Raw genomic sequence first — 21,250 nt, forward strand, 5'->3', positions numbered from 1 at the left:
TCCTGGGTCTTGTTTCAGCCTGTTGCCCCTTCCCTATACAACGTTTGACAGTCTGCTGCGGGTCAATCACACAAGCTTAACTGCTATTTTCTAGCCCTTGTGTCAAGATTATGCTTACCAGGCAACACTGAGTGCAGTATTTGCTGGGAGAGGGAGGGACAGCTGTCCCAATGATGGGCTTCAGCCAACATCTGATATAGCCCTTTACCACTCTGACTTTTAAAGTGGAGAGATAAAAATTGCTTTCTTGGAAGACTATAGCCTTAACCCTTTTCAGCTCTCCCCAGACCACACCCCCTCACCAGCTCTCCGCCACACCTTGAATGATTTAGCGTGACTGGACTATGTTATAATAATTCCAAGGGGCCATAAATAAAACGAATGTTCAGAAGTGCACACAAAAACCACATGCCTGAAACAGTACAGGAGAGCAATCCTGAAGCCATCTTGTCTCTTAATGAGCCCTACCATTAGGCAAAGTGAGGCGGTCACCCCAGGCAGTTGGCAACCTTAGTTGGAACTGATTCTCTTGGAGCTTGTTTTCTGCTAATTGCCTCCTAATTGACGCTACCTAGCAAATGCATTTAGATGTGCTAATCGGACTCTCCTGGGGGTTTCAATGTAATCAAGTCAGTGCCCATAATTGTGTTAACTAACTAAAAGGTAAAGGTACCCCTGCCCGTACGGGCCAGTCTTGACAGACTCTAGGGTTGTGCGCCCATCTCACTTAAGAGGCCGGGGGCCAACGCTGTCCACAGACACTTCCGGGTCACGTGGCCAGCGTGACGAAGCTGCTCCGGTGAACCGGCACCAGAGCAGCACACGGAACGCCGTTTACCTTCCCGCTATAAAGCGGTACCTATTTATCTACTTGCACTTAAGGGTGCTTTCGAACTGCTAGGTTGGCAGGCGCTGGGACCGAGCAACAGGAGCGCACCCTGCTGCGGGGATTCGAACCGCCGACCATGCGATCGGCAAGTCCTAGGCGCTGAGGTTTTACCCACAGCACCACCCGCGTCCTGTGTTAACTAACTAGTTTGAGCTAATTGGATGAGCAATTAAGGGTGGCGAGGAGCAAGGCTCAAGCCTGCTTGCTAGCTGCTGCCTTTAATACTGGGACTCATCTCTCATAAAACCAGAACTCTGGGCCAAAACCAATGGAGCTGAATGTTGAAAGATTCAGGACAGACAAAAGGAACACAATGCATAGTTGAACTATGAAACTGGCTCCCAGAAAATAGAGTGGTGGCCGTCAGATTAGAGGGCTTTAAAACAGGGGGAATAAACAAATTCATGGAGCATAACACTTGCCGCAATAGCTATATCCTCCCTCCACTGTCAGAGGTAGCAATGTGCCTCTGAATATCCCTGAAATGCAAGCAGGGAGAGTTGTTATTGTGGTCAAGTCCTGCTTTAAACACATTTCCGCTGCTGATATGGATCCTAGAACAGAAAGGAGACCATCTCTGTATAGAAATGTCAGTCTTTTTATTAACTTCCCTTCTTTTTTTTTAATTGTGTCATGTATCGTTTTTGGTTGTTGCTGCTGATTTTGAGAGAATGTACACAAAGTTGAGAAAGCCCCACTAACCCCCCAAAAAAGGAAATGAAATACACCATTTTACATAACATTTGAAAACAAGAAAACCAAAACACAAAGGTGGTTGACTGCTACGCAGAAAGTATGTGTGTGTTTGTGGTTGGCTATATACATATCTATGGAGACGAATCTATTTGCTAGGCCCTACCACACGCCAGTGTTGCTAGATTCCTTGCTCACAACTGAAAAGGAAGATTCTGAAGCATTGTGGGGGGAAAGTGTGCATATATGATATAGCAGAGGACGCAATAATATGTCCAAATGCAAGTACGAGTTTGGTATGGCGTTTTCCTGGCCTAGCAGAACGATTGGCCTCCAGATCTTTTCTGCTGTTGTTGTTCACTTGGTGGCCATTGGGCCTACTAAGTTACGGAGCGTGTTGTCATGGGTAACAAGAGTTAATCTGAAAACAGAGGAGGACACATCCTAAAAAAGAAATGAGGACATAGAAGGTGAAAGACTGAGGCCTCAATATGAAGAGGTATTAACCGTGTGACGTCATGTGGCGTTCGGTCACCGGGGAAAGAGAAGAGGAAAGAGAGACTAACAGAAATATATCAGTGGTTAATAATAACTAATAACAACCTTCCTGTGGGTTGGGGATCACACTGTAAGGTTGAACCACTGTTGAGAAGGCTTGTTTTCAGGATGGCTTAATTCCCCTCAAGGGGATTAGTGAAGATGCAGAATGAACCAGAATATCAATGATGAAAGGCAGGGGATTCGGCATAAGGATGCATGGGAATCCGCCTGAGGCATTTTTCTTATCAAAACCCCTCATCGTTTTCCCCCCCTCCCTCAAACCTTCACCCTTTGCCTAGAATTCAGCTTTGGGCAAAATCTGGGGACAACCTGAAGATGGGCGAAACCCCCTCCCTGAGGAAATTCGGGGGTGCTTTGTTTTTCTCACTTCTCCAGAAATTCCTCAGATGCTTCGCTCATAGTAGGAGCCCTTGACTGTGTCTAAAGCGAAATTCTGTGGCAAATGCATTGTGCCTTATTCCGTTGATAACCCCCTGTGGTGTGCTTTTGCTTTTTTGCCCCCCCAAAAAATTGGGGCAAAAGAGAGCTTGAAGGTTAGGCAGAGATGGAGCACCAGCAAAATACTATCTTGCCTTCCGGAAAATTAGCATTTTCACCTATATGCAGCCACACAGGGGCTGAAGTAAACAGACAATGGTGGGGTTGGGTGACCTGCAATTGGGGTGGGGGTTAAACCATCCTTCTGAATCTCAGAGACACGTGTGTATATATATATATATTTGATCCTTGGATTAAAAGGGGGTGGGGAATAGGAAAAAAAATACACCTGTGCTCGAAAAACACCGAGCGGAAGAGGGTTGTGTCACAGCCGTTTGGGCAGTAGAAGGTACCCCTGTCTGGGGAGGTTGCATGTCTTTCTTGCCAATGTTTGGGGGGATTTTGAGGAAAACTAGAAGTAGGAGGACACCTGTCTATCCAGGCCTCAAGGCATCGTATCGGGCCTAGTGACTGATGGGAGGTGGAGCTCTGTAGTTCAGGGTGAAGGTTCACCCTAACCAGAAGGCCAGGTTCCCATTAGAAAACCAGAAAATAAGCCCGGTCTGTTGTCTATCTACAGCTTTCGCATGGAGGTCTTGAAGTTGACAGTGGCGAGACTGGGTCACTCAGGAGTCGCCTGTGCCTCAGAAAAAAAAGTATCTGCATGGTATTCAACTCAGAGTAAATCTGTTGGAATGAATGAACCTAACTTATCCAGGGTCATTAATTTCAGTGGGTCTACTCTGAGTAGCAAAGCATGGGTGTGATGGTGTTCCAAGATGCTGAATCAGCCTGTTTCTAGACTTAAAAGAGAAGAAGAGGCACCTCATAATGGGGAGGGGGCATAGTTTGTTCCCTAGGATTACCCTGCCTCAGTTTGCCTCATGGTTTTAATGTGCACACAACGTCCTAGGAGTTATTAATAATGTTAAGTCACTTAGGTGGGTGCAAATTCCCTATGCTTTGGATATACATATATGATGCGAAAGGCTCTCCATCAGTATCTTAATAGGGACAGAGACTGGGCAGGAATATGCCCAAATCCCATCAGCCCCGGACTAGATGGGCTATAATGAAGTGTGTAAGAACATGGCGGGATACAAAACCAAGAGGGTTGGATGTAGGGGAGACTATCCCAGGCCTCTCTCCTCAGGACGGAGGGCTGGGATCATCGCCACCTTTTCAGTATCCAATCACTTTTCCGAATCGCTTTTGATGATGTTCATGAGGGCGTTTTTGAGGCTGTTCTTGCTTGGGGACTTGACGGCGGGCTTGAGGCCTCCGGCCTCGAGTTGGTCCCTCTTCAGTTCCATCTCGATGGTCATGACGACCTTCTTCTCGCCCACCTTCTTCTGGGTACCTTCCCTGCCGGCTAACCGCTATTTCTTGGACCTCTTATCGCTTGCCGACTTGGTGAGGCGGCTGTGGTCCAGCATGGCGTACAGGACGGGCTGCTACAGGAGCAAAGGGAAGAATTCAGGAGGAGAGGGGAAACAGGGAGGGAAAAGAGAGTCTTGTCACCAAAAAGGAAGCCAAAAAATGTGGGCCTGCTTGTCTAGCCCTGCATCGTTTTCCGCAGAGGCCGGGTGCCTTTGAGAAGCCAACCAGCTGGAGGATATCAGTGGCTACTAGCCAAGAGCGCTATGCTCTGCATCCACTGTCAGAGGCAGTAATACTTCTGCAGGTGGAAGCCACAGGGCAGGAGATAGTTCTTGTTTTTGAGTTTCCTTCAGGTATCTGGCTGGCCACTGTGAGAACAGGATGCTGGACTCAATGGGCCACTGGCCTGATCCATGAAGGTCTTACATTCTTATCATTCGTGTTACATTGAAACATATATTTAAAGCACATGGTTTCCCACAAAAAACCTGTGAACTGTAGCTTACCCCTCTTGGAACTACAATTCCCAGCACCCTTAACAAACTAAGGTTCCCAGGATTGTTTTGAGGAAGCCATGCCCTTTAAATGTTTGGTGTGGTTGTGGCACAGGTTTCTTAAACCAGCATAATATATTATCCCTCCCACTCCCCCCCAGACACATTTCCTCCCCCCCCCCACTCACCTGACGGCCTCTTTTTGAAGAATCCTTGCCCAGCCTCAACTTCCCTTTCTCCATAGCGCTGAAATGAAATGGAAACAGAAACAAGTCATGGACTGCATGAATGGTCCCTCACATTGGATATGTTTCTGTGCAAGCAAGGAAAGGGCTACACGTTGCCAAAGGGAAAAAAGGAGAATACAGGTTTGCCTAAAATTTTCACATGCTTATTTATATGCACAGATGCAGCTTTAGAAATAATTAATGTTATCTAATTAGAAATACATCTCCCCGGAAAGGCGCAAGCCTGTGTGATCAGGGCCACATTCACACCAAACATATAAAGTGCTATGACACCACTTCTAACATTCATGGCTTCCCCCAAAGAATTCTGGGAGCTGTAGTTCATTAAGGGAGTTGTTAGCAGACCCCTTATTCCCCCTGCAGATATAGAATTCCCATAGTTCCATGGTAAGAGGGAACGATTGTTAAACCATTCTGGGAATTGTATCTCTGCAAGGGTCCTAAAAGCTCTCAGGATTTTGAGAGGGAAGCCATGACTGTTTAAGTGGTCTTATAGTGATTTAAATGTATGGTGCAAATGTGGCTCAGGTGACTTGTGTGCTTGTCTGCTTGCTCAGTTTGCTGCTCAAGGGTTGATGGGCAGCATCAGACTTCATGTTTAGAATGGACATGTGCCAGACTTCCTCTATGAATGAGGGCACACAGCTGCTCTCAATCTCAACTGCTGAGGTCTTGCCCTGAGGGCAATTTTGGCCGTCCCCCATGCCCCTGAGGTTCGGCTGGCCTTTACCAATGGCTAATAATAATAATAATAATAATAATAACAATAATAATAATAATAATTTATTATTTATACCCCGCCCATCCCAAGACTTTAGTGTGGCAGACCTTGCCCTGTGGAACTCCTTGCCAATAGAAATTTGTTCAGGAGTCATCCCTCCTCTCTCTCAGATATCTTCTGGAAACTGTACTATTTGGACAGGACTTTTGAACCTGAGATTCTCTGCCAACCAGATTTCCCTGTGATGTTTCACTTTTAAAATTGTTTTTACTGTAGCATTATGTGCTTCTAGGTTGCCTACTGCCTCACAATATTTTATAATGCGCTCTATAAGTATTTAAATAAATGGGCGTAGCAAATGTCATAGATCCCTGTGACTACAGCTCCTGACACTGTAGTGTAGGGAACGAAGCATTCTCCATGCCCTTAAAAATCTAACAAGTAAGGAGTGTGTGTATATAGCAGCTAGGGCGACACTCATGGTTTCTGCCCTTCTATGACGTGTCCATCCTCCTGGGCGCTTCACCTGAGTCTCCGCTGCAGAGTGGCTTGTCTCCTCAGCCAGCAATACCGGATGAGATAGGCGATCACCAACACAACAAAGACCACGAGCAGAACACCTCCAATGACAGCTCCCAACACAACACCATACCTGGTAGGTACTACAAAGCAGAAGAAGGGAGAACTTTGCTGTTAAAAATTAAAAAGACCTTGCACAGGAGCTTCCAGCCCACAAGCACCACCTGCACCTGGGATAAGGAGCCTCCAAACACCGGGGCCAAACCTGGTCCTCCTGGCCTCTCTTGGGCTGAGTTCTTTGGTTCTCTAGGGGTCACCTGAGTCATCAGTCAGCTGACCTCACAAGAGCCAATCGCTGTCCTCCAGGCCCTATAAAGCCCTGGCCGCAGGGTTTTCTTTTCAGACAGAGCAATGTGTCTTTAGCATAAGGTCTTTGCTTAAGTTTCTGCTGCTGCCTAAGCTGCTGAGGAGAAGGGCTTTTGCATCTGCTTTGCAGGTTCAATTCCTAGCATCCATGTGGTGTTCTTATAACTCTAGTTATAAGACTCTGACTTCATATACTGTGTTTTAATTCCTTAGCAAGTATTCAGACTCTTTTATATGCATTCATATCTCTCCTGGATGCCCCCTAACGCTATCCCAACCCTGGGCCACCTCCTAACTTAAAAGTGGGGAACTTATGTTGCAGTACTCCAACGCCCATCAGCCCCAGCCACCATGGTAAGGAATTATGGGAGTTGTAGTCCAGCTACGACTGGTGCCTCTTAGCTTGCATCCTGCTTACAACGTCTTCCTCCTCACACTTCTCTCGGACTTAAAGATGACGGGGTCACCTTGGATCTACCATCTGAGAGAGAACAGGCAAGCATGGTTGCCCTTGCATTCTCTAGATTAGTCATTTTGGAACTAGAAACTTTTCTATCCAAGCTTTAATAAGAAGCTTTGTACTTCTTATCATAAGCAGCTGTGTTGTTTTCTTACCCTACAAGCATCTGTGTGTGAGCGCAGCAGGTAAAGTCTGCTCTCTTAACCAGATTCACAAGCTGTGCTCTGCATGCCAATATGAGCAGACCTTTCACCTGGAAGGGAAAGCTTACCATTTTCAAAGACGTAGAGCAAGACCTGAGACGACTTCCCCACGATGTCAGGGGGGTTCTTGACATCACATGTATAGGTGCCGTTGTCTATGTAATCCAGGTTATGGATGACGATGGAACCATCTTTCCAGCGAGGGTTGCCAATCCACTCAATGCGCTCCTTGAAGCGTCCAATGTCATCTATGTAAGGTTGGCCTTTGGCATAGTGGAATATCTAAGGTGGGATGAGATACAGTCAGGAGGTGTGGATGTGCCCTTGAGTAACAGATGCAGCTCAGTGATAGAATGGCTGCTTTGCATTCGGAAGGTCCCAGCTCTCCAGGTAAGGCTGGGAAGGACTCCTGAAGCTTGGAGCCCTGCCAGTTAGATCATAGCTACAGCATATATTTAAAACGCTCTGATGCTGCTTTAACAGTTATGGCTCCCCACCTCCAAAAGAATCCCGGGAACTGTCATTTTTTTAAGGGTGCTGGGAACTGTAGCTCTGTGAGGGGGGGTGTCTTATAGCTGTCAATTTACAGATTTGAAAATAAGGGACCAGCAGCCTCAAAAATAAGGGATCAACAATTACTTTGATAAAATACATATTTTGTTGCGTGCAAATGGCTTTAGATACTTATTAGGTCCATAAATTACCATATAGCACATATTCAACACAAAAAAACAGCAACAATTTGTTATTGACAAAGGACAGCTGGACATAGAAAGGGCCCCACTACCTTCAGTAGCTTATTTAAGGGACATCATCAATAAGGGACAGCAGCGGAACATGGCACTGGGATAAGGGACTGTCCCGCCAAATAAGGGACGCTTGATGGCTACTCTCAGCACCCATGGCAAACTACATGTCATAAATTGCATCAGGGTGCTTCATTGGAAGCAATTCATAACATTAATAAGAAGAACAGTAAATTGTGCATAAGATGCAGTACTGGTAAACCTAACATACAAAAAATTGCAATATATTAATGAAAATTGCAGTGCAAAAATGTGCTGGGGAAATTGTGGACAAGCGTGTATGTTAAGAGTGGGAAAATAAGAAACAGAAAAACTGAAAAAGAGAGCTTTGCTCATCTCTAAACATGATGACACAGGAGGGAGAGGAAGATGGGATTTCAGGGCCCCTGTCAGACCACAAATGTTTAGCTCCTCTTCTTCATCTTCCTATTCCATCTGGCCATTACAATAATTCTGTATTTAGGATTTAGTGCCTGGATTTGCTCTTTTCCCCTCCTCCTTCTCATTCCCTTTTTCTTCGTAGATCTATGGGCAGTGACAGTCTTACACCAATATTTTGGTTCTCCCTTCCCCACCTTTTATTTTTATTGGAAATGTTCAGCAATGCACAACATGGGAATATATGCATGTATATAATGCCGTAATAATCTAATTTGTTGAGTATATTGTATATATAATCAAAAGGCATAAGGGAAAAGAGCTTCTCTCTTAAAGTCCCTAACAAAATGTATAGGACAACATTATCTTGTACTTTGTTGCAACAATAATTAATAAAAAGGCACTTCTCTCTCTCTCTCTCTCTCTCTCTCTCTCTCTCTCTCTCTCCCAATTGATTGTTGTGTTGTATTCCTTCTTGGATCCTTACCAGATTTGTCCGTTTCCATTTTTAAGCTATCACTGATATTTGCATGCTGTTCCAGGGGGCTTCTCCCTCTTAAACTGAAGAGCAAAATGAATGAGCTAAAAATGCTCTAGATAAATGCTTCAAATGCTTACCGAAACAGAGTCTCTGCCATTTTCTGGCTGAAAATGCCAAGTGATGGAGATGTCATCAGAGATCCATTCCCTAGACCAAAAGGAGCAGGAAAGCGTAACTTTGGAGCCCACCGTGCCATGGACTTCTCGGTCTGTGTAAACGTGGATGGCCAAAGTTGGAGTTAGCACTGCAAAGGAGAGAAAATGAGAGACATGTATTGTGTGCTTCCCCCGTCATTAGTCCTCCCTTCCCACCCCTTTTTCCTTTTGTGCCATGTCTTTTAGATTGTAAACACAATGGCAGGGACTGCTTTACCACTGACATTTGTAAGCTGCTTTGGGAGCCTCTCCTCTTCATTTCAGCTAAGTGTTTTAGTTGTTTTAAATTATTTTTAATTGTGTTTTCATTTTGTAACCCACCCTGGGACCTGAAGAAGAAGAAGAAGAAGAAGAAGAAGAAGAAGAAGAAGAAGAAGAAGAAGAAGAAGAAGAAGAGTTTGGATTTGATATCCCGCCTTTCACTCCCCTTCAGGAGTCTCAAAGCGGCTCACATTCTCCTTTCCCTTCCTCCCCCACAAAAAACACTCTGTGAGGTGAGTGGGGCTGAGAGACTTCACAGAAGTGTGACTGGCCCAAGGTCACCCAGCAGCTGCATGTGGAGGAGCGGAGACACAAACCCGGTTTCCCAGATTACGTGACTACCGCTCTTAACCACTACACCACAGGTAATTATTATTATTATTATTATTATTATTATTATTATTAGCTATGTACACACTAGGTATGGGGAACATTTGGCCATCCAGGTGTTGCTGAAGTACAACTCCTTACAGTCCTAGCAAGCATAGCCAAGGGTCAGGGATGATGGTAGCTGAGAGAATAGACTACAGTGGTACCTCGGGTTAAGTACTTAATTCGTTCCGGAGGTCCGTTCTTAACCTGAAACCGTTCTTAACCTGAAGCACCTCTTTAGCTAATGGGGCCTCCTGCTGCCGCCGCACCGCCGGAGCACAATTTCTGTTCTCATCCTGAAGCAAAGTTCTTAACCCGAGGTATTATTTCTGGGTTAGCAAAGTCTGTAACCTGAAGCTTATGTAACCTGAAGCGTATGTAACCCGAAGTACCACTGTATTATCTTCCTTTCATGCCGTAGATTTTTAGGTGGAAAGGGCAGGAGACATAGCTGTTTAAAACACACTGAGATCCTTTGTTTTGGCCTTAAGAGCAATATAAAAATGCTTTAAATAAATATAAATTAAATTAAACAACCAGGGAACTTCACTGCCAGCTAAATAACAAATTAAAGAGTAAGTTAATTTATATTTCTGAAAACATTCTTGAATATCTTTGACTGTGGTCCTCTACTCATTCATTGAGCAAAAACAAAACAAAACCCTGTTGTACAACTATATAAAGCAACGAGAACAATTATAAGAACAGAGTAAAAGTAAAATAAAAAACAAAACTATAAAATACGTACATAGACTGAGTGTAGTAGCATATGGGTTAAGGTCCAAGTAAAGACTATCAGCGTTATCAGATTATTAGAGCTGCCATATAACCAGATTTTCCTGGACATTACTGGGATTTCAAAGTCAGAAGTGATGTCCGGGGAGAATTTCCAGAAGGCAGCGGCTTGTCCTGAATCTTACTTTTTTACTTTTTGACATATGGCAGCTCTATGATTATCAATCCTATGATGGATTGATCATATGATTATCAATCATATGATTGATATGATTATCAATCTTTACCTTTACCTTTATGATTATCAAGTGTTGCTCCAGATTTGCCAGGCTTGTGGGTTGTGTTGTTTGTGTTTCGCTATATAAAAGGTAAAGGGACCCCTGACTATTAGGTCCAGTTGTGGCCGACTCTGGGGTTTCGCTATATAGAATGCCATAAAAGAATGCCAAAGCATATAAAAGTTGTCTGGGGTTGAAATCTCAAGTTATGCATACTTTTCTCCATTATAGCTATATTTCAGAGTGAGTGATTCCTTGACAAACTGCAGTTGTGTGGTTTAAATGTGTGGTGCAGATGTGAGGACAGAGAGAGCCTGGTTTCATCAAAACTTTTCCTAGCAACTGATATTTTCCCTTCCTGTAAGGAAAGTCATTTTCTACCCAAGACCAGTCAAATTATTTTTGTATCAGAGCCAGTAAGGGACTTGTCCCCCACCCTGGCAGTAAAAAACAACAACCACACACCAATAATAATGAATACAATACCCACTAATATTTTGCCATCTTTTCATGACATTCGAAATCAGCCGTCACCAGTGAGTTCACTCTCCCTAATGGTAGGACCGGCCCTCTTAAATCACTTTTTTTAAAAAAAGGTGACCTGGAGAGATGCCCAGGCATGTCATATGCTTCCTTTGGCCTGGAGTGTGAGAGGCAGACCTACGTGGGGTAGTGGAGGTGTACACAGCTCCCTTGTTTGGAAGGTAGAATATGCAAGGCTCTGACTCATGAGACTGGCCCAGTGTGACCGCTCTCTGTAAGACTTTGTTCCTGTCTCCACACCCCCTCGCCCATCCATCTGTAGTGTAGGAGGTTCCTTCTGCAGAACCTTGCTGTGGTCCACCATCGCCACTGAAAGGGGCTGGGGAACATTGCTGATCTACCCAGAAGCCTCCAGGGCGACATTTGGAATCAAAGAGGGCATTGTACGCCACACAATCCCGTCTTTTTGTCGTTCCACCCCCGGGTACAAATTCCAACATGTCGGGCAATTTCCCTGAGCCAGGAGATTTTGTCCCCGTTCTTTTTCTTCTCTCCCGCATGGCCAATAAAACAGGCCTGCATATTGTGCGAACGCATCCGATTTGGGCCAAGACATTTTGCTGCCTGAGGCAAAGGGGCGAGATGGCTCCTCTCTCTCTCTTTCCATGTACTGATCCTGGCTGGAAGGGGAGTTCAATCTTAGGGCACTTTCTGACTGTCGCTATTTTAGGAGTGGGATTTCAATCACAGACCAGCAAGTTCAAGTCACGCAGTTATCGTTGACTGGCAGGCCTTGCGCCGCTGACTTGCTTCCCTAAGAAATTGGACTTTCTGCCATAAGGAAAGTGAGCAGGAAAAGGCGGGACAACACTTGTTTTTGGCACAACATCCCCCACAAACAACTCAGGACAGATGCTCGATGGACAGGTCGTCCAGAAGAGCCTATGTTTTGACAGAGGTGGTGGCACAATGTTTTCCACCAGACCTGCCACCCCCTCAGGGCAGTTGGGGAAATTCAGGAAATTCTTACTTACTTCCTGAGGTGGCCATCTGACTCCACCTGGTCGTGGAGCCATCCTTGCAACACACCAAACCAAACACAGGCTGTCAGCCTCAAGTATTATGGCCTGACAGGCTTCCTGGTGGGTTTTGTGTTCTGTTTTGTTTTTGCAGTCCCAGGCAGGCAGCATAGAAATAATTATCAAGAGAGCCTAGCAGACCACTGTACACAGCTTGTGTGTTTGCTGCAATTTCCTTGGAGGCCTGTAATTTGGGGTTAACTTTACACTGTGTAAGGGATGCAGGTGGCGCTGTGGGTTAAACCACAGAGCCTAGGACTTGCCGATCAGAAGGTCGGCGGTTTGAATCCCCGCAACGGGGTGAGCTCCCGTTGCTCGGTCCCTGCTCCTGCTAACCTAGCAGTTTGAAAGCACATCAAAGTGCAAGTAGATAAATAGGTACTGCTCTGGCAGGAAGGTAAACGGTGTTTCCGTGCGCTGCTCTGGTTCACCAGAAGCGGCTTAGTCATGCTGGCCAGATGACTAATAAAGCGAGATGAGTGCCGCAACCCAAGAGTCGGCCACGACTGGACCTAGTGGTCAGGGGTCCCTTTACCTTTACCTTACACTGTGTAGAGAAATACAGTGGTACCTTGGTGGTTGAACACCTTAGTTGTCGAACAAATCAGCTCCCGAACGTTGTAAACCTGGAAGTGAGTGTTCTGGTTTGCAGATTTTTTTGGAAGCCAAATGTCCGACGCAGCTTCCGGAAGCCAGGCCTTGAACCGTTTTGGGAGTCGAATGGACTCCCGGAATGGATTAAATTTGAGAGCCAAGGTACAACTGTACCTTCCTTTGTACTGAGCTTACTGCTGCTCAGGATTTTACTAAAAGCAAAACTTTCCTGCTACTTGTATGCGAGGAAAACGTGGTTGCTTATTTCCTAAAACCAAGCTGGAAATGGCTGACTCCAAATTTCATTGGGTACGGGCCATAAAACTCTGTCTCTTTACAAATACTGCATTAAACTGGCATGGGCTGGGGAACCCATAAATTTGGCAAAGCTTAATGACTCAGCAACTATAATTTTGGTGGAAACTTGTTTGGATTGTTGTGGTACCTTTCCAAATGGCCTTGCTTTAAAATGCACAATAAATTCTCACTGTAAAAAAACCAACAAGAAGTAAAGTGAATTAAAGCCCCTAATTCTACATTTTGAAATTATTTGCACAACATGTCTCAATTGGCACATCCCAGATGGTATCATTAAGAAACCTGTAATTGCTATGCTTAGAATACTGAATCTAGAAAGATAAGGGTATTTCTCCAAAATAGTCCTGGGCTGCATACACACCATACATTGAAAGCATACCCACCTCCCTCCCAAATAAGCTTTATTTCCCAATTTATTTTTTACGGCTTTTTAACAGAATGGGATTGCAAAAGCAGAAGCTAGCCATATCTAGTGTTTCCATATAGTAAGTAAGTAAGTACGTAAATAAATAAATACAAAAGTTGTATGAAGCATATCCACTAAAGAAGAAAAAAGCAAAACATGCAAAAGGGCTAGGGTAGAAATTGAAACTTGCATGGTATTAGTAGGTAAATTGAGGAGCAGGTTCCCAGTATTTCCACAGAAATGCATAATGCACAGTTCCACAGTTGCATTATGCATTTCTTGTTACTCTGTCCCAGCTCCTGCCAACCTAGCAGTTCAAAAGCATGACAAAGTGCAAGTACATACAGTGGTGCCCCACAAGACGAATGCCTCGCAAGACGGAAAACTCGCTAGACGAAAGAGTTTTCCGTTTTGGAGGTGCTTCGCAAAACGAATTTCCTATGGGCTTGCTTCGCAAGACGGACAATGTCTTGCGAGTTCCTGCTGGTTTTTTTCCTTTCCCCCCCCTTTTTCTAAGCTGCTAAGCCGCTTAACAGCTGATCCGATCAGCAGATAAGCCGCTAAAAGCCGCTAATAGCGCTAATCTGCTAATCCGTCAATGGGCTTGCTTCGCAAGACGAAAAAACCGCTAGACGAAGAGAATCACAGAACGGATTCTTTTCGTCTTGCGAGGTACCACTGTAAATAGGTACCGCTCTGGCGGGAAGGTAAACGGCGTTTCCATGCGCTCTGGCTTCCGTCACGGTGTCCCGTTGCACCAGAAGCGGTTTAGTCATGCTGGCCACATGACCCGGAAAGCTGTCTGTGGACAAACGCCAGATGCCTCGGCCTGAAAGCGAAATGAGCGCCACAACCCCATAGTCGCCTTTGACGGGACTTAAACGTCCAGGGGTCCTTTACCTTTTACCTTCTTGCACAGTTGCTGCTTCCACAGTTGGAGGCAGCAATGCTTCTGAATTGCTGAACTACAGGAGGGGAGAGTTGCTCTTGCGCTCGGGTCCTGCCTGCGAGTTTCCCACAGGCATCTGGTTGGTCACTGTGAAATCAGGATGCTGGACTTGTTGGGCCATGGGTCTGATCCACCAGGCTCTGCTTATGTTCATAACGTTTTGGGATATGCGATTTGTAAGATTCATTCATCAAATGGGTTAGAATGACCAGCAGAGAGCCTCAAAGTCTTATGGGTCAGTCTCTTTTCTCTCTGCCTTTAGACAGTGCTTTAACTTTTCCGATACAGTGGTACCTCGGGTTACATATGCTTCAGGTTACAGACTCCGCTAACTCAGAAATAGTGCTTCAGGTTAAGAACTTTGCTTCAGAATGAGAACAGAAGTCGTGCTCCGGCAGTGTGGCAGCAGCAGGAAGCCCCATTAGATAAAGTGGTGCTTCAGGTTAAGAACAGTTTCAGGTTAAGTATGGACCTCCGGAACAAATTAAGTACTTAACCCAAGGTACCACGGTACTGCTATGAATAAAAGCGCCGCCACTCAAAGCTTCTTGGGTACTGTAGTTTACCCCTCACAGAACTACAATTCCCAGCATCCTTAACAAACTGCGATTCCCAGGGTTCTTTGTCAGGAGAAGTGTCCTTTAAATGTCCTTTAAATGCACAGTTCGTACAATGACACACCCACGCACTATGTTCTCATGTTCTTATTGTCTTGGGAAACTTATGCAGAAGGTGCAGAACAGAAATATATTAAATAAATACACTCCCTCCCTCAGGTATTAACATTCTTACCGGTATTTCTCCTTGGTAAGGAAAGATGAACTTTACAAAATTGTCTAGTGCATCTTAACTACTATATTTTTAAAGTTGCTAGTGGAGACATTTGCAGATTTCTCACCCTGTACAGGGGATATGGAAAATACAGTAGTCCAAAACTGTTACATGGCATATACTAGATGGAAACTAGTATACCTGTGGCCCAAGACACACTTTCCTACTGGGGGGGGCGCTATGTCAATTTAAAGCACATGTCTTTCTGACAAAGTGTCCTGGAAACTGTGGTTTGCTAAGGCTGCTGGGAACTGTAGCTCTGTAAAAGCTAAATTTCAGTTCCCAGGATTCTTTGGGGGAAGTCACGTGCTTTATATGGGCAGGGTGTCAACAGCCATGTGCAATCTGAAAAAGGAGGTATTTTATGTTTCTTTGTAGAATGGGTAACAGCACCATCCTATATATGTCTACCTACCTGAAATTTTTATTGAAATTTTTACAGTGAGTGAAAGTGAATAAGGAAAAGAAAAACAAAAGAGGGGGAAAATGAAAAGGGGGGAAAATACATAAAAAACTAAAGAAAGCCGAGGAAAACAACTATAACGAAATAACAATAAAATGTAATTAAGTTTGCAGAACTATGCAATCTATATGTAAGCAGATAATTATTTCCCAGTTGTTGTTAGTCTTTATATCCCACATTTCTTCCAAGCTGGGAGTCAAGGGAAAGTCTGCCATTATGCAACCTGATCTTTACATCCAGCAACACAATCAGAACTCAGGACATGGAATTTTGGAGACCAGCCTAAGACCCCTCCTGTCTGGCTCAATGCAGGGACTGCTTATAGCTGCAGCCTCCAAGATGGTCCCTCCAGAGTCCTTCCCTGCCTCTTCCCACCTCGAAATTAGACTGGGGGGAAAGTGTTCTATTGTAACCAATAGCTATTGTAGATTGGATGCCCTCAATGGTAGCTACTTAACCTTTGGGACTTTCAGAGCAGAAAACAGGGAGCCCAACAGTAGGTGGCGCCAGAGCCAATGGCAGGCAGAGAATGCTAATTCTAGGCAGTCTACACATTGCCACTTAATCCCATTTCCAGCGCACTCACACTCCTAGCCTTCCGAAGCTGCTGACATATGCCGTTTGCCACAAATCCATATCGAGCCTGTTGTTTCCCGGGAAGTGCTGTCGCTTGATGCGTTTCCCCTCTCAAACCTTTTTCCCTGCCAAGCAGCTGCCTGAGTCCTTGCAGTGCAGCTGCCAGTCAGAGTAGACAATATGGGGATAGATGGAGAAAGAAACCAACTTGGGAAAAGGCAAGCTTCTTATGTCCCCTTGATCTCTCACATCCCCATTCTGAAGGAACAGCCATGTAGCTGGGTGGCAAGGCTACCGCTTGACGTGGAGGAGGTCCCAATCCTCAGACTCCCTGCATGAAAGCTGTTGCCAGTCAGTGCAGACGGTACAGTGGTACCTCAGGTTAAGTACTTAATTCATTCCGGAGGTCCCTTCTTAACCTGAAACTGTTCTTAACCTGAAGCACCACTTTAGCTAATGGGGCCTCCTCCTGCTGCCGTGCCGCCGGAGCACGATTTCTGTTCTCATCCTAAAGCAGAGTTCTTAACCTGAAGCACTATTTCTGGCTTAGCAGAGTCTGTAACCTGAAGCGTAGGTAACCTGAAGCATATGTAACCTGAGGTACCACTGTAAGGAGCAAAATGGAGAGGGACAAGCCAGCTTCCTATATTTCTGTTAATGTCTGCGTACCCCCTACATTTAAAACACGCACATACACACATATGCAAGAATTCTGGGAACTAGTTTGTTAAGGGTGCTGGGAATTGAAACTCTGCGAGGGGTAAACTACAATTCCCAGGATTATGACTCCTCTCTCACATTTTCTGTTTCTTGATTCCACTGCTGTGTTTTGACTGCATTGTGCCGTATGTTTTTCTAATTTCCTTATTTTTAAAATTTTCATAACTGTAAACCACATTGGGGGTTGGGGTGGTAGGAGAGTCACATTCCCAATGAACCGAAGGGCAGGATATTGCATTTTATTAAATAAAAAGTCCTAGAGGCCTTCTGCACACCCTCATCACCCTGCAAAGTCTTGCTCAGGCAGCAAAAAAAAGAGGGGCATTCTTAGAGCTCCATCCAACTGGAGACTGGGGGAAAAACGAGAGAGCATGGGAGGCCACGATCACGTATAAATTGAACTTGCCAGGTTAGGAGTACCTGGTGGTTTCAGGGTCCAGTCCTGAGACCTAGGGAGGGCTTCTGGTGATGTCACAGGGGCTGGCCCTGGAGACGGAGGTTAATTGGGAAAGGGGAGCAAAAGAGGGCAGAACCCCCCCCCCCAACAGAGTCTCTGCTATAATTTGCAGCCAGCTCCTTCTGGGCTGAAGCTTGCAAGCCGCATGCACAGCGCAAACATGTTTTCTTATTAAACACCTGGAGATTCAGTCTCTCCACCTGCCACATGAAGGAGGCCAGGCAACCCTGGAGACTTCAGGTCAGACACGGAAGTCTGGCCATCCTCCTTGTCAGGAGGTCGGGGACAGTTAAAGGACAATGTACGGTATTTCCTAATGGCTCGCTTTGCTTGCACTCACTCTCTCTCACACACACTATCGATTTTCCAAAAGAGAATGGAAAGAGGTCCCAGAGCAATATAAAATGCATCGCTTTGTTCTTCTAACACACCTCTCAGTTGAGATGGAAGCAATTTAAGTTACGACTGCAATAGGTCTTTGTGGCTGTTTTAAAAAAAGGAAAACGATTGGTATTTGGGCATTTTTTGTCCCTGTGCCAAATCAAAGAATTGTAGAATTGTAAAATTGGAAGAGACCACGAGGGTCATCCAGGCCAACCCACTGCAACGCAGGAATATGCCACCTCGTCTATCCACCCTGAAAACAAATCAGGGTGTTTGTTCAATGAACAGGTAATCTGAAAGCATCCTGGGATTTTAGGCTTCTAAGTAGAAATAGTTACAAAACATATAACCCTAACCCTGCGGAAAGCCATCTAATTAGACTTTAATTTGATTTTGACCTGTTTTAGGAGGTAATTTAATTATTGTTTGATTTTATACTAATGTCATATATCTGATGTTAGCCACCCTGAGCCCGACTTTGGCCGGGGAGGGCAGGATATAAATAAAATATTTATTATTATTATTATTATTATTATTATTATTATTATTATTATTATTATTATTATATCTCATGCTAATACTGAGTCACCATCCTGGACTTCCAGGGCTGCAACTTTGGCATCCCTGGAAGACCCAAAATCACAGGTCTGGGTGGGTTCCAGAAAGCCACTATTGGCAACTCCTTTCCTAGATAACGAGATCATCTCTAGATCACTCCAGCACCCCACCTTTGCTGCCCACATCAAACCACACTATAGACTACCACTATGAGGCACAAATAACAATAAATATGGGGCACCCAGAACAGGATTCCACCCCCTTCCCCCCCCCCAAAAAAGAAAAGATGAACAGTAGTTTCAGGTTAGATATAATACATAATTCGCTTGTGGAACTCTTTGCGACATGATTATGATTATTGGTTGGTATCCAGCTAAGTTCCTACTCAGATTAGACCTATTAAAACCAATTACGTTAGTCATGGCCATTGATTTCAATGGGTCTACTCTGAGTTGGGTTTAGTTATTATCATTGGGCTGTATCTAAGTCCTGCTCAGAGCAACCCCACTGAAATGAATGAGTTTTAGTTAGTCAGTTCACTTCAATGAGTCTACTCTAAGGACTAGCATTGGATGAAACCTATTACTTTTGCTGTTACACACATTACTGTTTTGGTTACCAATTACATCAAGATAAAAATATAAGCTTAAAATCACTTAAATATTTCCCCCCCAAGTGCCGCAAACATTTTCAACAACAGAAAAAAAATAAATGAAAAGGATTAGAGAAAATCACAGAGAATACACAGATCTACTTAGCCTGATAAATAGGTGCTCCATGTACAGAATCAGAATTAGCAGGAACAATTATAGCTAATGGTGAAACCTCCAGAATCAGGGGCAGTCTACCTCTGAATAGCATGTGGGGGGGGGGGGAGAAGGGAAACCCATTGCCTCAATGCCCTTCCATGGTCACATCTGGCTGGCTGTTCTTGGGAGCACAGTTCTAGTGTGCAGAAGCTGTGAGCATCCAGATGTTGTTATCAGCAGCTCTCATCAGCCCCAGCAAGCATGGCTGATGGTCAGGAATGATGGGTGTTGTACTCCAACAACATCTGCAGAGCCCCAGGCTCCCCATTTCTGAGCTGCGTGAACTGACAAGGCAGCCCGTATGTTCATATTCTGCACAATAGCCATGGTGGAATTTGAACGCAAGTCCAGCAGCCCACACTAAATTAAATCACAATCACAGGGGGCGGGAGCCTTGCGATAGCAAAATGGAGCCTCCTCACTCACAAGCAGTCTACCTCTGAACGCCTCGTCATTTGAGTTCTCCTGATGACCACCACCTTCTCCCTCCTTTTCCCATGGGTATTAAGAGGAGTTCTGAAGGGGACTGTCCAATATCTCTAAATATGTAAAAGACTTGTTGTCCGTTGCTCAGTCCCTGGGAGTGTCCCAATGCCTGCTGCCCTGGAAAGACTCTGCCAGCCAGTGCAGACCGCACTGAGCTAGATGGAACACTGTTTTGGCTCGCTATAAGGCAACCGCCTTCCTATGTTTCCTAAAAAGCGGCAAACGCTCCTTCGCTGGAGGTACAGAAGCAGTGGTCCGGCGGCCACCTGCCAGAGACACTTCACCCCTGCACCGATCTGCTGGGGTCAGACTAGATGACCCCCAGGACCCCTTCCCATCGAAACACCGACTTACCCATTGTCGAAACCAGCACCGTGAGCAGAAGAAGGGCTCTCTCCCTCCCTGAGCTGCCTGGGGTCCCCATGGCTTTTCCCCCCTCTTCTTTCTTTTTCTTTTTTGTTACTATACAATCCCTACAGCCACATGGAGGGGAAGAGTTGGCGATGGCGGAGACGGCGGTTCCTTGGCGATGGGTGCCTCAGAGGGTGGCACCCTTGGTTTAAGAACCTGGCCGGCCCGGGAAGGATGCCGTCTCGGCAGAAACGCCGAGCCAATGGGAGCCTGGCATTCGGTTTCGTGGGGTGGGGTGGGGTGCTTTGGAGCCAAGAAGGGGGAAGAACAAGCCAGAGCGGAACAAAAGTGAAAAGGGGGCATTTATGCCCGCTGGCTCGTTAAATGTTGCTCCACACGCTCCGGCGACATAGCTGGGCAAAAGAGCGGCCATTGTCAAGCCGCATTCTCGGCTGAGGTGTAGGCGATGTCACGGCCTCCAGAAGGAATGCCAGAGGAGATGAGGCCTCAGGGCAAGAGCGGTGGAACAGCCTGGTCCAAGGCCTGAATCCCTCTCTTCAGCCTCCCAACGGGTCGTTCTTATTATTCTCCTTAATACGGATTAAATTTATTGGTCACCTTTTTAGCTGAAGCAGCTTACATTGGTACCTCGGGTTAAGAACTTACTGTACAGTTGTACCTCGGGTTACATACGCTTCAGGTTACATACGCTTCAGGTTACAGACTCCACTAAGCCAGAAATAATACCTCGGGTTAAGAACTTGACTTCAGGATGAGAACAGAAATCGTGCTCTGGCGGCGTGGCGCCATGGCAGCAGCAGGAAGCCCCATTAGCTAAGTTGGTGCTTCAGGTTAAAAACAGACCTCCAAAACGAAGTAAGTTCTTAACCCGAGGTACCACTATAATTCGTTCTGGAGGTCCGTTCTTAACCTGAAACTGTTCTTAACCTGAGGTACCACTTTAGCTAATGGGGCCTTCTGCTGCCGCTGCGCCGCTGCTGCGCGATTTCTGTTCTCATCCTGAAGTAAGTTCTGAACCCGAGGTACTATTTCTGGGTTAGCGGAGTCTGTAACCTGAAGCATCTGTAACCCGAGGTACCACTGTACAATGTGTAAAACAAATGAGCACATGCGTTCAGACGAAAAAGACAACCCTATTTTTAAACGACAAGTTTAAAACATGCCCACCCACTCAAAGAGGCCACAGACGATTACAAACCGAAGGCCTGGCACAAAACAACATCCCCTC

At 45.4% G+C, this 21,250-nt stretch overlaps 1 protein-coding gene across 1 annotated transcript; it reads right to left on the minus strand.

Annotated features, from left to right (window-relative positions):
* Window positions 1-1,473: 1,473 nt before the first annotated feature.
* MPZ (myelin protein zero) lies at window positions 1,474-20,340 on the minus strand. Its single transcript, XM_083477667.1, has 6 exons — window positions 20,005-20,340; window positions 8,814-8,980; window positions 7,080-7,293; window positions 5,990-6,125; window positions 4,683-4,740; window positions 1,474-4,074 (listed from the first exon to the last, which is right to left on the minus strand). The coding sequence occupies exons 1-6, from the start codon at window positions 20,072-20,074 to the stop codon at window positions 4,000-4,002; spliced, it is 720 nt and encodes a 239-aa protein (XP_083333793.1). The 5' UTR covers window positions 20,075-20,340; the 3' UTR covers window positions 1,474-3,999.
* Window positions 20,341-21,250: the final 910 nt, after the last annotated feature.

The sequence above is a fragment of the Podarcis liolepis genome, assembly GCF_965112155.1.
Source record: "Podarcis liolepis genome assembly, chromosome: 15".
NCBI lineage: Eukaryota > Metazoa > Chordata > Lepidosauria > Squamata > Lacertidae > Podarcis > Podarcis liolepis.